Raw genomic sequence first — 15,564 nt, forward strand, 5'->3', positions numbered from 1 at the left:
TACAAGTCACATGGCAACTTTTGTTACCCAACCTTTGGTGGTGGTGTTAAGCACTACCCATACTGCGCCATCTCCTGGTGAGCCATGTGAACAACACCTTAGTGATTTACAAGCCACGCTAAAGATACTAGGACTTAACTGACCTAAGCTACTGTTAAACATATCTAATACAGTAGTAGTCTTACACACAACAACCTATGCTACATCATATCCTTCCTTCTCTAACACTGTCTGAAACATATTTACATCTGTTAGGAAAATACCCAATAAAGGGGACAACTGTAAGTAAGCACATTATCACATGTATATCCGTCATATGCAACGCACAATATCTGTATAGAAAGCAAATACTAAGTAAAACATGAAAGAAACCCGACATTAGTAATCAAGTATTAGACAAAAAAAAATGATACAAAAGGGTCACAAATAAACTGTTTTGTATAATTTGTAAAGTCTTTAGGAAGCTACATATTTAATTCCAACGTGTTATTTTCTATACATACAATGAAATGATAATTCTCTCAGTAAATCCATTGTGCCTTTTTAGTATTGATAGAGTTCCATAGAAGGTAATTTACAGTTTTAAGAAATTAGTGCAAAATAAACTGGTTTAAAAGTAGAACGTCAAGTAGCAACATCAAAATGGATAATAAAATGAATCAAGATTCCACATGGCTGGATTTCATAAGTTTTTACTGTTCCTACTTCACATAAAGTGCTCTGCTTTTGCTTCTTTTTGTAAAGATGAATGAATGGATGGGTGTTTTGGGTCCAGACCTTATTACAGAAACTCTCATATAGGTAACAAAGTCCCTTTACTTAAAGTCACCATTCCTGAAGGTCTAGAAAGCATTTCCGACACCTCCACCGTTATTACTGGAGCAACCATTGTCCATAATTAATATTACATACATAAGGTTAAAATTTGCAGACATTTCCTTCCATGTCACACGTATGTTAAAAGGCATGTTTTACAAGGAGTGTCTTTGAAATAAGGCAGCCTTCCTGCATACTTTAATGTTCAGTCCTGGAATTGCTGTTGTTCTCTGAATAATTCCAAAAGGGGGATTTTGGTTTCCCTTTCTGAGAATTAGATGTAAAATCTTTAGTAACAAGTACTAAGAACTAAGCTATAGTGGTCCCTTGTTTAGCTCTTGTGTGTTTCAGTGGATACTGTTATTATTCGTACACAGCAACTGCTCCATAGCAGAGTGCGGACAGTCTACTTTCAACACTGGCCTTATCTAGAAAAGAAAAAACAGGAGAATGGCGATTTATAAACAAACAATCATATCCATCATAATACAGAACTACAGGCAATCAGCTAATTACACAGTTGAATTATGTATAGTATATGGGAGCTCTTTAACTGCCAATGAATTTCAATGTCTAACCATCATCACCAACCTAAACCATCCAGTTTTTCACTCAGCCCCGTCACACAGCACAAACCAGTTGGGTGACACCACTTCCATTTAAAGAAGATAGTGATATGCTCTATCCACCCTGATGACCTCTTCAACCAAACTGATCAGCACACCTGATATCTCTTACTTGTGCCTCTGAACCCAGTCATTATTGATGCACAAGAGATTGCAAAGGGGCTGATCTAGAGTTTAGAACCAACATTCTAAATTGTAAGATCCTGAAATAATGTTTAGGCTTAGCAGAAAGGTGCCAAAAGCCTTTGGTTGACATACTGTAAAATGCAGGGAGACAGATGTTAGATGTGCTAATATTTCAAAACAGATATGGCCACAAGTTGACCCAGTGCTGTACAAGTGCAGGTTTACATGCAATGCTTTCTTAAAATTATCCTCAAACTTAATTTTTGAAATGCTGGAAGTAAATATGCTTAGAAGGGTTATCAGGTCTAACACTGAAAGTTAAATATATATATATGGATTAAAAGTGATGAACTGATCAACAATATTATAGAACAACCGCATTAATGGGCGTTATTTAAATCATTTAACACTTGGGCAACATAGAAAGCTAAAAATTAAATTCTCTTTTTGAATACTCACACTTGTGGACATTTTCAATGTCTGCAGGACTCTGCAAGACCTTGGTTAATCCTTCCAATAGTAGTGCTGCTTTATGGTAACGATAAGCAATGTCCTCTGCATGCTGGAACATCTCATCTAATGCTGCTGACTGGACCTAGTTTGGGAGAAAATAAGGACTTTATCATTTATTGTTTTGTTGAGAAAGAAATTATGTGGTAAGAAAATGGTGTTTGCTACTGTTGAGGAGCTGTTGTTCTGGGACTCTAAAACCACTTAAGGACACCATCATCTTGCCCATACAGGGAAATGTTCCAGTGTCTCTGAAAAAGGGCTATGTAGGGTTAACAGGGTTAAACATATAGGAATACTTTTTTTTTTTTAAAGCTCTAACTGATCTCATATTCAGACCATAGGTTACTGCCAAATCTGCTAATATTATCTTTTAAACAGTAAATATATAGCGCCGACATAGCGCCCTCAAATGAGCTTACAATCTAATGTGCCTACCATAGTCATATGTCTTTAACACAGCCTAAAGTATTTATTTTGGGGGGGGGGGGTTGGGGGCAATTAACCTAACTGCATGTCTTTGGAATGTGGGGGGAAACAGGAGTATCTGCAGGTTGTCCCTGTGTTTGTCTGGGTTTCCTCCAAACTCCATGCAGATCGTGTCCTAGCCACAGTGCTAACCACTGAGCCATCACACTGCCCATGCATATACCAGAATAGTTACGCCTTTGGAACATGGAAAAAGGAAAATGCAGGCTGGGAGCTGAAGTAGAGAAGAAGTGCAAGATAAAAATATTTGAATAGTTTTTTGGACATCTTGTTCTTGCTTACTGCATCTAGTGGATTAACCACAAACGAGGGATATTCACACTTTAGTTGATCTGCAATATTACTATATAAAATGAGAAGCTTACTTTTACTTTACTTTTTGCTTCTGTTTGTGCACGTTTCTTACATGCACGGGCATTACCTGTAACTATATCTAAGGCAACGTAGTATAAACTAGAAACTGTGTACATTTGTTTGCATCACAACTGCTTTTCTTGCTGTAAAATGAATTGGAATATAAAGCAGCTTTTAAAAGGTTGATGGAGTTTGTGGACAAGTGAAGGGGACTAAAAGTACATCAGCCATATTGACCATTGGGAAGTAAATGCCTCATTGTTGTCTTCATCCATGGATCTTAGTTCCTCTAATCTCATGAGCTCGTTGACCAGAGAAACCCACTGAGACAAAGGTGGGGAGCAGGTCAGTTTCCAGCACAGCAGGATGAGCTGCCTAGCAGCTGAGAACAGGTAACCATACAACAGGTTTTTCTGAGCCCCTAGAGAGACCGGGAGTAGCAGGAGTAGAGCTATCTTGGGGTTGGGGGTTCAATGTTGATCATATAATTTCCTTCCCACAGAGACAACATGTGTCGGACTGGTCAGGAAACATATGGTTCAGCAAAACTGGGTCCCTGTAACACCTGGTGAGGATTTTGTAGTTCTTTTCCTGCAGGTAACAACTGACTGAAGACTTATGCGTCAGAGTAAAGACTTTAGCCAGTCAATGTCGGAGATGATTAGGCCTAAGTCTCTATGCCATTCTTGGACATATCTAGGTGAGGAATCCACTGTAGCAGCTAATAACAATTGATATACAGTGGAGACTATGTGGTGTGGGGGATCTGAGGATACACACAGTTTTTAAAAGGTTGATGGAGTTTAGAAGGAAGTCAAATGGAGGTCAATATGCACCTGTAATTGAACTATGAATGCCCTCAGAAGTAAAAACAAGCCACTTTTTAGGCATCTGATCTCTTTAAAGACAGACACAATTGCAGCGATCAGACATGTTTTTTTTTCTGGTCCAAATTATTAATAGATATAATTGTATAAATATAAAAACATAATTGCAATGAGTTGATTAACTAATTGGACATAACCTCTCTCTACTTACAATCTCTACAGCACAGTTGTAAATTAATTTTTCAGCGGTGACACTGTTGATCTCATCCACAAATCGCTGCTTGTCTGAAAAGAAGCGGTTCAGCTGCTCTGTGAGCTTCTTGCACATGCTGATGCAGAATTTATATCGCTCATTCATGCTTTTCACCACTGCAACATCAGGGATAATAGTTTAATTATTGATACAGAATGCAAAGTATTCAAAATTGTAACTTTCAAAAAGGTATGGATAATATTAATATAATAGTTGTTACTGCCAAAGCTTACCTTGTTTCACAGCACTTGAAGGAGTCAGCTTCCCAGATTTGATTTGTGATTTGGCAAGTTGCAGGGAAGATGCCAGGAACTGAGCGGCCTTCATGTACAGCACCAGCTGTTCCACTTGTCTGTGGGGAAATACCAGCAGCGGTTAGGTCAACCACTGGCCTCATTAGTGTCTCAACAGGAAATACAGTTCATGTTGTCACATCTAGATGCTGGCAACTCAAAGCAATCAAAAAGAGATTACTTACTTGCCCTAGCATATTGGTCACGCTGATGAAAACACAGAAAGCAGATCATATCGGCCTGATACAGAAAACTGAACATACTTCAGACTTCTTCTAGCTCCTGGACAACATTTAGGTAATTCTTGTAAAAACAATAAACATTGAAGTGAACAATCCCCTCTACTCACCCCCATTCTTTGCTTAGTTGACTGATCTGATCCACTACTACACTCTCCTGAATCTGATAAAGGGACATAGCAGAGGCGGACAAATCTGAACTCCCACTACGGCTTGCTGTTAGCTCCATCACACATTCTGTGAACATCAGCATCAGATTGAGGTGCCTGAGCGTTTCCGTGTGTTCCCGCTGCATCGAGAAAGAAAAACATTACAGTTAGATAACAGCAAAGTCTTTGTTATTATCTACATGATGTATGTATAAAAAGGTCAAAAAGGTCTGAATACAGAACTGCACACCCAAGTTATCCGCATACATCAAGACAAGCTATACTATAAATTGTTTGCTTATCAGTAAACTAATAACTCTTTAATGTCATTTTCAATGCACATTAAGGAATTTTGCAGAGCACAAATAAAGTAATGCATGCTAAAAATGTTTAGTAAAACTGGGGTCACCTCAGAGATGAACTGACTGTGATTTACCAAATATAGACAGAGTGGTTTCTATGCAGCAGTGTAGTGAGGATAGGCCTAACTTTGTAGGGCTTTGTTATTGCAGTGTTGGGTAAAACCTAAAACTTGGCTTGTCTTGTTTTATAACGATGGCTTGTATTTTACCTCAATTATTGGCCCAAGCGACAATTGATTTACCAGACGGGAGGTGGGGCAAAATCTAAACAGGTACACCGTAATTAAAAGCTGCCAAGGGTTCTAGCCTTTCCCTAATTAGCTCTGTAAGTTGGAGGTTTTCCTAATTACCTGTCTGGGCAGGGCATTGTCACCAGACCTGGAAGGGGAAAAAAATCTGACAGGGGTTGTCCTTCTGCCCTACTCTATCTAAAGATGTTGACTGGACATAAACTCTATTATTATTAACATTAACCCCCCTAGCGGTATTCCCGAGTGTGACTCGGGGTGGCTTCCTGAATTGAAGTAATTTTTTTTTCTAAAATCTGCATATAATTTATATTATTATTTATCAATAATATTGCACCCTTGTTTGGAAAATTTCAGAAAGAAATTTTTGATAAAATTTTTTTTTTGGATAAATTACATTGTTTTGGGCTAATATTTCATTATTTTTGATAATAATGATTTATAATTATGTATTATTTTATAATTTTTGATTCTAATATAATAAAAAATTATACCCGGGAGTTAATCCTAAGAATTACAGGCCCACAATATAAACAAAAATTTCTACACAAAAAAAATAGGATCACTTTTTGCATCAAAAAAATGACAGAATTAGAACGCTAGGGGGGTTATAAACAGGATTTATATAGCACCAACATATTACGCAGCACTGTACATTAAGGGGTTGAAGATACAGACAGTGACACAGGAGGACGGTAAGAGGACCCTATCCTGAAAAGCTTAAAAGATGTGTGAAGTAACATACAATACGAGGGCAGATATGTAGTGGTGGGAAGTAGTGAGAGTTTCAAAAGACGAGTAGGCAACTTTGAAAAAAGGGGTTTTGAGTGCTCTTTTAAAAAAGCAAAGTAGTAAATAAGAAATTATTCTTCCCATCACAGCACCATTTTCAGGATCAGTCTAACAATACTTCAGTGTGTTTTGTTGCTAGTCAGATATTTTAAGGATAAATTATTTAGTAACCCACAGCTTTGTTACATATAAAATGGGTATGAAACAGATCTGCTTCATTGGACTTTCACAGAGATGAATGAAAAAAGTTAAATTTTTAACTGTTGGCAATAAAGAAGTACAGAGGAGGGGAAGGGGATCTCATTAAAAAAGTACCTCCATCAGAGTTTCCTCAGGTAGTTCTGGTGCTTCAAATGTGATGAAATCTTCCAGGCTGGGAGGAGATGTACCATAGGACATATATTTCATGCTTGGGGCTGCATCAGCTCCAGGAGGAGATGAACCCATGTGAACACCAGAAGGAGATCCCATGTACACACGACCACTTGTGGAGCAAAGAGAGCCTCCAGAGCTGTTTGAGCCAACTGCAAATGATAAAAAATATTCTTATTACTTTATATTAAAAATAGGAAAAAGGCAAATAATTAATTTGACTGCAAAAATTGTATGTGATGTATGTATGTATGTAATGGGATTAAAAAAAAAAACCATAAATTAAAGCTTTTTACAAAATAGGATGACTAAAAAAACTGTTGTATATTTAAACAAACTCAACAAAATCATGTATTAGATCTACCCTGTACCCTAAATAGTTATGCCATAAACCAGCATATCTAAAAGCTTATATTTTAGTGTTATGCAGGCTGGCGCACATTACATAAGGAAAGTGGACGGCTAATACCATCATAGGAAATAACACAAGACTTGCCTGAAGTCGTTCTCTTCCTCATCATCATATGTGTACAGGTGGGAGGGGTAGAACTGTTTGGAGGAGATCCAACAGTAAACATCACTGCTCTTGAACTGGCAGAGGGAACAGTCAGGGCACTTCCCGTACCACCTGATGGAACTTTACATTTGAACAATATTAATAATCATTTTCATTGGAAGCACATAAAATAAAACATTTACAATTAGGTATAAGGTTTTTTTTAATGTGTATTAAAAGACTGAAAGTGCCCTGACAACTTTATGTTTAAAAGTCCACTAAACAAATAACGGTTCCACAGTGGACGCCTGTGACTCTAGATTGTGATGTTTGTATGTTGTATTTCTTTTAAGCTTACACAGTATTACAAACTACACTAAGTTTACCCTGAGCTGATCAGGTGCCACCTATTAACAGCCCTGAACTTTTTAACATAATTCCAGATTCCCACTTGCCTGGGAACAGGCATTAGGTACAATAACAAAACTGTGCTGCTGTAAATGGCAGGGATTTCATTGGCATAAATTGACAAAAATTATTGAACAAGATAAACAATGAAGAGTACCTGTATCCATTGGACGCTCCGAGTTCAGGCTATCTGTGCTTCCCTGGTAATGCTGTCCTCCCAATGTAGCTTTTCCTGTCTGGTCTGACAATTTTCCAGCACTCACAGATCTGTTCAAGACAAAATTTTATAAATATACATTAAAAAAAAAAAAATAGGGACAACTATCCAATGTCATCTTATATCCCTGTAAATAGCAGCAGACTAAAAAAATAATTCTCCACACTTGCATTTCTCATTTACCATATTTTTAAAATGCCAATTAGACTGACTGCCAATTTACAGATTACCAGATAGCCTTCAGCCTCTTAAAAGTGATGAATACCTTAGGTCTCAATGAAGGTGTATCAGTGATATTTTTTCAGACACCCTGTAACCACTTTTATAAATATATCATATAGGTGGCAATTGGGCACCCAAAATTGGAAAAGTAAAAAATAGAAAACATATTTCTTTTTACTTTTATATATGGCCTTTAATATGTTTAGAAATACCTCTACCAGTGTTTGGTTGTACATACCTCTATCTTTCTCTTGTATGTACAACCTGAGTAGTTTACCAGGCTTTGGCAAAAATGTACCGACTCCACAGCTATGTGTACTATTGTTGTGTGTGTGTGTATATATTTTTACACACACACACACACACACACACACACACACACACACACACACACACCACCTCTATGAACAATTTACATGGTCAACTATTCAACTGAGCTTTATCGATAGCTACCTCACTGCTTTTTTAACTGTTTACATGTATAATAAAAGTCCAGCCAAAGTATTTTCTGGGCTTGGGCGAGTGAAAGGTAAGAACCCCATCTTTCTATTGCTATCTGTGCTCATGCTGGGGAGATTGCACTCATTTCCAGTTTTCAGTTAAAGTAATTACTAGGCTAGGACATTACAAAAAATTTCCCAGTGGGGGCACAGAAATTAAAAAAAAAAAAAAAAAAAAAAAAAAAAAAAAAAAAAAGATACCAATTTGATTACAGCATAGAACATATTTCTATTACAACAAATGTCCAATAGATGGCAACAAATGCACAACAAAAGAGTCAAATGAGAAAAATACTATTTTAGCCTTAGTTCTCTAGTCTGTATTAGACAAACAGATAAATTTGCTGTCACATCTCCATATAGTTCTTTCCTCCTTTACTTATAAGTGGGCTTTAAGCACATAATATACTGAATTTCTATTTTTGTCCTGCCACTTGTATGAATGTGTTTACAGGCTGCCCAGCCAGGAGGGTGACACCAGTTTCCCTGTTAAGTTTATTCTGTTTCTTAATTGATGTTGCAATAACAGGACCTAAGAAAAAACAGTGCTAGAAAATAAAATCTAAAAATGGACAACTGAATGTGATTACTAGGTGTAAGTTGTTTCTAGAACAAAGTTCCTTTTAAAGAGAACTACATCAGTTCATACATGTGTCCACATATTTACATAGTTCTAAGATGGAAAAAACACCTATCTATCAAGGTCATACAGTGAAAATAATCACATACAGCAAAATAATCATGGAAACTTACCTTCCAAAAGGAGCTTTTCCATGCTCTGCAGTACTGGATTTCTCATGGCCATGCAGGCAATGGAAAGGGGAGAACTCTCTAATATCATACAAGTCTTTGGCCTGTACAGAAGTATCGGTAGGTCCCTGGCGATTAGCTAGAGCAAGAAGGTTGGATGAAGCTTGTGTTTTAGGGATCTTGAATGGCGCAGTTGTCTGTGAAGAACCAAATACCATTAAAAATGAGATTTACAGGGGTTTTTTATATAATACACTGCCATCTGGGTGCAGCCAGATGGGCATGTTGGCAGCTGGCCACTGGTGTACATTTTTTTTAATAAACTAAAAGATACCAGGCATAATGCTATAAATCTAGATGGTTGATCAGCAGCAGTTCAGTGATACTTGATGAAGTAATGTGTTAATATTATATTGCTAAAGTGCTGGACCTCAACTAAATAGGTAAACTCGAATTTAGGCCAGGTGTGGGGTACTGTTTTTACTGCTGTCTGTATTAACCTTTAAGTAAATAATCTTCAAAGTGACAAGTCTTACTTTTGTACAGGATTTCCAGCTGAGGGACAGCTAGGCAAACCTTAAGAGAGTGTAAATTTTATCTGTAGTCAAACCTTTTTTTGTCCTATTTTGGATAATGTAAGGAAAGGTTTAAGCATCTGTCAGTTTATGTCTGATTAGGAAGCTTTACCTTAATTTCCCGTCCCATAGACACAAGAGGAAGCAAGAGGATAGTGCATGAATAACATTCCTGTCAAGTGATCACTGATAACTTACAGTGATCAACAGCTCCAAATCAAGGAGCCCGATTTAATAATGCTCTCCAGAGCTGGAGAAGATACACAATCAGTGAACCTGGGTGACCAAACGAACCCTAAGTGGATCTGGTCCAGGATTGAAAACAAATAGCAAATTACTTTTAAGAAATCTGTTACAGGCTTGCTGAATCTACCAGCATCACTGATGAACATGTATCTTCTCCAGCCTTGGAGAGCTTTAATAAATCAGGCCCAATGTGTTTGGTTCCTAGTGTCTTCTGTGTGACCATGGCCATAACAACCCTACAGTAGCTGCAATCCAATATGCCCTTGCCATTCTGTACACACCAGATCCCTGCATAAAAATGCACATATGTACTTTCACAGATGTTGGTGAGTGATGCCAATAAGGATTTTCAACTGGTGTTAATGGACAATAGTGATTGCAGTGCTGTAGAAAAGCCTATAATATTACATATCAAAGAACAAACCTTGGTTGGAGATCCAATGATAGTAGGCAGTGGGGATTTATACAACCACTCTGAGCTCCTAGGAGAAGATCCCATATGCTTTGTGGGAGAAGCGCCAAGGCTAACAGGGCGGGTCGGTTGTGGTGAATGGCTGAAGCCATGCCCAGCATAGGAAGGACACACAGGATCTGAGTGCTGCTTTCGTAGCTTCTGTTTGTTCTGGTAGATGTCAGTGAGAGTTGGTGCACTTTGCAGCCTTGCTCCTAACAAGGACTGTGGGGATTGTGACAGTGGCACTGGGGACCCTAAACAAAAAGTAATGATAAGAAATTTATTTTGCAAGCCCTATAGCTTGATGTTTAACACATTTATCTGACTCCCCCGTGCTTCAGATTGCCCTAATCAACATTGATCATGTATCCCTAGTACAGTTGTTGACTGGAAAACTAGGAAAGGAGCATGTCAGACAGCTTGAGATACTGACAAATAAATTTTGTGTTCAGATGAAGGCTGCAGCACAAAATTAAAAAAGACAAAAAACCTTGAAACAGTCCCTCAATTTATTTGTGATGTTTGGGAGTTTATTGTATAAATAAGTAAGCACTAAGAACTTATAAAAAGATTTTTCATAATCTAAGTTAGCATAGTCTTTTTACACTGTTAATAAATTGAAGACTGGCTGCAGTTAAGGATGATCTAATGCTATTGCTCATATCAGCTGAGTTTCTCCACAAAGACCTTAGATTGTGATCAGGTGAAATAAGGCCAGTTTGGGTGAAGCTGTAACCTTACCGTCAATAAAGGTCTGGTTAGGTTAGTCAGCCTTAATTTATCTTGCCTCAGTTCACCTTGTCACAATTCGTTTTTACCAACAGTGACTATTTTATTGCATGATAAAGGTCATGCTCTACCTATAGCAACATGTTACATAAATATCAACATTTTCTTTACCTGTTCTATTTATGAGAGATTTCAACCTGATGTACTAGTTGGAGATTTATTTTTGTCCTTTCCATAATGGGTTTACAATACTGCTTGCACGCATTACAGCAAAGATTTGCTGAATACTGCTGTTGTTTGGGTGTCAATTTTTTTGACAGTCTTGAAACTCCGAGCCAAGTGGTTGAAATCTCATTTATTAAAGAGCAAATAAGCAAAACTCACACATACCTCCTGAAGAACTTCGGCTTCTGGACTCATGCCCCTGAGGGTGGCCACAACACCAGTGTCCCAACTGTTCTGGTATTGTTCCAACTATAAAAGGCCAAAGACAAAAGCAAGCAAGACACAGTAAATAAGACTTCAAAATCAGCTTATACTATAATATACAGTATGGAGAAAGATGACAATAAAAAAACATACTTGTTAGAGAACGGTTAGCACTCAGAGTGCAGAAGTTAGCAAGTGCTACTGGCTTTACCTTTCCACACTTATCTGGTGAGAAACTTTTATCATTGATTTTGTTCAGTGTGTTTTTTGTAACTTACCCAATGGTGAAGGAGAATAGGGTCTTGATGAGCCAGTGGACAAGCGGCGTCCGATAGCTTGCACCATGTCTGTGGAGCTGGGAGACCCAGAACCAACTTTGAGAAAGCCCATAGGGCTGGTATTTGAGCGCCTAACTGCACTGGATCTGCTGTAGGGAAAAAAAAAAAGCAAAAAAAAAAACAAAAACATAAAAACCATGACTTGTTGTGTTTTATAACACTAAATTACAAATATCATTGTTTGTATTAGTCTGTCATTTGCTACCCTTATTTAACGTACAGCACTGCATAATATGTTGGCTCTAAATACAGTTTAATAATAATATTAACAAAATATATGGCTTTAAACATTGAGGTTATAATTAACAAAGACATAGCAATACCGAACATGGCAAATCATTTCTAATACTTGAGTCAAGAACCATCATTCTAATCCTCAATATTCTGCTGACAAAACATTTAAAGGTGGAGACCAATATACATTTAAAAAAAAAAAAAAAAATTTACAGGCAGGATCAGTTAAAAAATGATAGGTACATTTTAATAGGCATGGCCTAATATTTATATATTTTATACGAAAACTATTAACACCCATGTAAGAGTTCTTCGAACAACTGAATGAACATATGAACTATATTATGCAATTCCAGCTAAAACCTGACAGCTTTAAATACAAATAAACTAAATACAAATAAATTTTATCTTTTCATATTTATGACTTTTTTTTTTTTAACTCAAAAGCATAAATTCCTCATATGTTGGACCTGTGTGTAATCTGCCCTGCATGAAGCACATTGCTCTACAACTCATATATGAATTATATAAAACCAGTTCATGTATTCGAGTGTATCTTTTATATCAACCTATATATCTCTCATTTTCTAAATTTCAGTCCAGAAACGAACTTTTCTAAAAAGAAAAAATCATAATGTATAATAAGAGAGCACTGCACTATCTACAAGGTATGTACAGTCACATAACATTTCTTGCTTCTTAGGGGTACTGAGAATGGTTTGTGTATAATTCAGCGAAAATTCTTTAAATCACAAGGTAATTATGTGACATTCCACTGAAAGCAATACCTCAAGGTATACTACTAGTATTACATAATAATGAGCAATATCAGCATTTCTTTTTTTGGGACTTACCTGGGGGAGCCATGAGGATTAGATGTCGGACTAGCGGTAGATGAGAGATTCTGCTCAATGCGTTGGTAGTTCCGTAATTGGGTTGGTACAGGAATAGGTGCAGTCTCGCTGCGTGGAGACACCTGAGGCTGGCTCTGCCTAAAGTCAAAAAGCAACGACAGAGGAAATAAATCTCTGTGTATTGGTCGCTGGGCTATCTGAACCATTATGCAGCTTGGAAACAAAACAAGTACAAAATGTTCTTCGCTGTCAGAAATAATGGATTAAAATGTGTTTTTTGTTCTTGTTTTAGGTTACTAAAACGTTTCCCGTTGTTTCTTTTCAGTGGCATGCAGGCAAAGAATCTGTGCGTTCATACACTAAGTCTGTAAATCAGCAGGACTAAGTCCCTCCTCCCCATTCGCCTCCTCCACAAGATACATATCAAAACAAAGCAATTCTAGGAAAGTGAGTTGTATCCAGAACAGGAAGTACAAGTGGAGTTCACACAAGCTGCTCTGCTTACATGAAGCCCAGTACATATAAAGGCACATTATGTAACTTTACTACCACAATACTAAGTACTTGGTAAACAACACACAGCGTCAGAATTTCACTTGAAATATATCTTTATCTCAGTTTAAAGGAATTATTACTTGTTTTGGTAACAAGACAATATGTTACAGGGAATTTCATTTTTTACAGCCCTTGCATTATAGAGGTCATTATCAAAGTGAGTGACTACATGATGTGAACACTGGAAAAGTCCGTTTGGAGAGTCCAGGGTGCATATTGCTTCCGGGAACCTGTCCTAATAAGGATCAACAAGTCCTGGACTTTAGTTGTTCCTTATCGAGGGGAAAGCTAACCTTGCAGAGTTCTCTCGTATTCACCCAAACTTTGAGAAAGCCTGACTACCTGACTTTATGTAGAGATTCTGTGAGGCAGCAGCTTTACAAATAGGATAATTGGTATTTTGTGAACCTAGACACAAAACCCATCTCCCTGAAAATAAGGGTCATTCTCTGTGTTAGGTTCCTATTTTATCAAAAAAAAAAAACAAAAAACAAAAAAAAAATCAAAAAAAAAATTGCTAAATATTTAAAAACAGCATGCACTCTTTATTATATGCTAAACTGCTTTCAAATCATGGTAAATACAGCCCTGCCCCCAGAAAAGCTTGTCATCGGAACACAGGGGCTTTGGTTTGATCAACAAAACTGGCAGCCGTTTCTACCAGTCTTTGGAAAATGATTGCGGTTTAAAGAGAAAGTATTGTGTATATTCAATAAGTGCATAACTTCAGGTAAAATTGCAATGTTTAAATAAAGACACACGGTATTACATCCTTGGTCTTCCAGATTTAGGCTACGTACACACATTCAGTAATTGTGGTGGTCAGTAATTGTCCTTTCCATTGACAAAAGACTGAACAAATGCTGTACATACAGCACTGTTCTGCTCTATGGAGAGCGGGGTGGGGGGGGGAACAGAGCGGCAACCCACTGTGCTTTCTCCCCTTCACTTGGATTAATATCATTTGTCATCTGTGAATTGGCCAAGACGGATCAATGAGCGACGAGCACTATACACGTCAGATTCTTGTCTGATACTAGTCTTGAAGTGATTATTGGACGAGAATCATCTCATGTGTGTACGTAGCTTTGGATATTAAAGACATGCTCGATTATCCAGATTTTGTTAGTAAACAGGCAAATAAGAGTCATTACATGACTGAGCTTCCAGAATATGTTATTAAAATATGGAAAACCAAGCTTGTAATAATGTGCATCTTTAAAATCAGAATCTGGTGGACCAGTCATGTAAAACAGTGCCACTTTACTAACAAAATCTGGATGATCGAGCTTGTAATAATGCATGTCTTTATTACTAAATCTGGAAGACCAAGGTTGTAATAATGTGTGTCTTTGTTTTCAAAATTCACATTATTACATGCTTGGTCCTCCTGATTTAGTTATCAAAGACAAGCAATATTACATGATTGGTGTTCCAGATTTTATTAAAACGCTCATTATTATACGCTTGGACTTCTGATTTAGGTAATCTATTAAATGCACTGATTGCCAAACACTCATTCTGAGTTCACCACACTTCCTTTCTTAACAACCGCTGAGATAAGATATCTGCCAGACAGGCAGCGTTTTGCTTTCTTCGAGTCGGGCATCTCAAATACAGGAAGCACAACCACTGTCACACAGCACAGCAGGAAGGAAAGACAGCATACGCAAGAAGTAATTACATCTGCATCAAATATATTACCAAACTATACATAGAAACATTGTTTAAAAATAGCAAATCAACATTACATTCACATCAACTAATCTCTTATATGTGTACATCTTCCAAAAATGATTACAAAGCCTATACATTCCCTTTAAAAATTCTCTGCCATATATAGGTCAATATATAGCAAAGTATATATCATCAAAAACATTTGCACTTTGAATTGGGGGCAGTCTGTCAAGTGTTTGTACTGAAAAGTGGCTTTACATTATCATGGAGGTAAGTACTAGGTAAGTCTTGTTTCATATCTGATTATTTTTACACATGATATCTATGTATGTAACATCACTGTGAGATCCAATTGTTGGTGCCACATTTTAAACCCAGCTTCATTCTAAAAGTAGGGGTGTCCCACCAATGCTTATGCACAGGT

At 37.3% G+C, this 15,564-nt stretch overlaps 1 protein-coding gene across 1 annotated transcript in view; it reads right to left on the bottom strand.

Annotated features, from left to right (window-relative positions):
• Nucleotides 1–420: 420 nt before the first annotated feature.
• Nucleotides 421–15,564, bottom strand: part of ULK2 (unc-51 like autophagy activating kinase 2) — a 64,973-nt gene continuing 49,829 nt past the window's right edge. The window contains 13 exon segments of the mRNA XM_072417050.1: nucleotides 421–1,244; nucleotides 2,028–2,163; nucleotides 3,960–4,117; nucleotides 4,235–4,353; nucleotides 4,644–4,822; nucleotides 6,400–6,608; nucleotides 6,953–7,093; nucleotides 7,518–7,627; nucleotides 9,053–9,246; nucleotides 10,295–10,578; nucleotides 11,444–11,527; nucleotides 11,761–11,906; nucleotides 12,909–13,046. Coding sequence (XP_072273151.1) covers nucleotides 1,180–1,244; nucleotides 2,028–2,163; nucleotides 3,960–4,117; nucleotides 4,235–4,353; nucleotides 4,644–4,822; nucleotides 6,400–6,608; nucleotides 6,953–7,093; nucleotides 7,518–7,627; nucleotides 9,053–9,246; nucleotides 10,295–10,578; nucleotides 11,444–11,527; nucleotides 11,761–11,906; nucleotides 12,909–13,046 — 1,963 coding nt within the window. The 3' untranslated portion in view covers nucleotides 421–1,179.

Source organism: Pyxicephalus adspersus, chromosome 1 (assembly GCF_032062135.1).
Source record: "Pyxicephalus adspersus chromosome 1, UCB_Pads_2.0, whole genome shotgun sequence".
NCBI classification, from domain to species: Eukaryota; Metazoa; Chordata; class Amphibia; order Anura; family Pyxicephalidae; genus Pyxicephalus; species Pyxicephalus adspersus.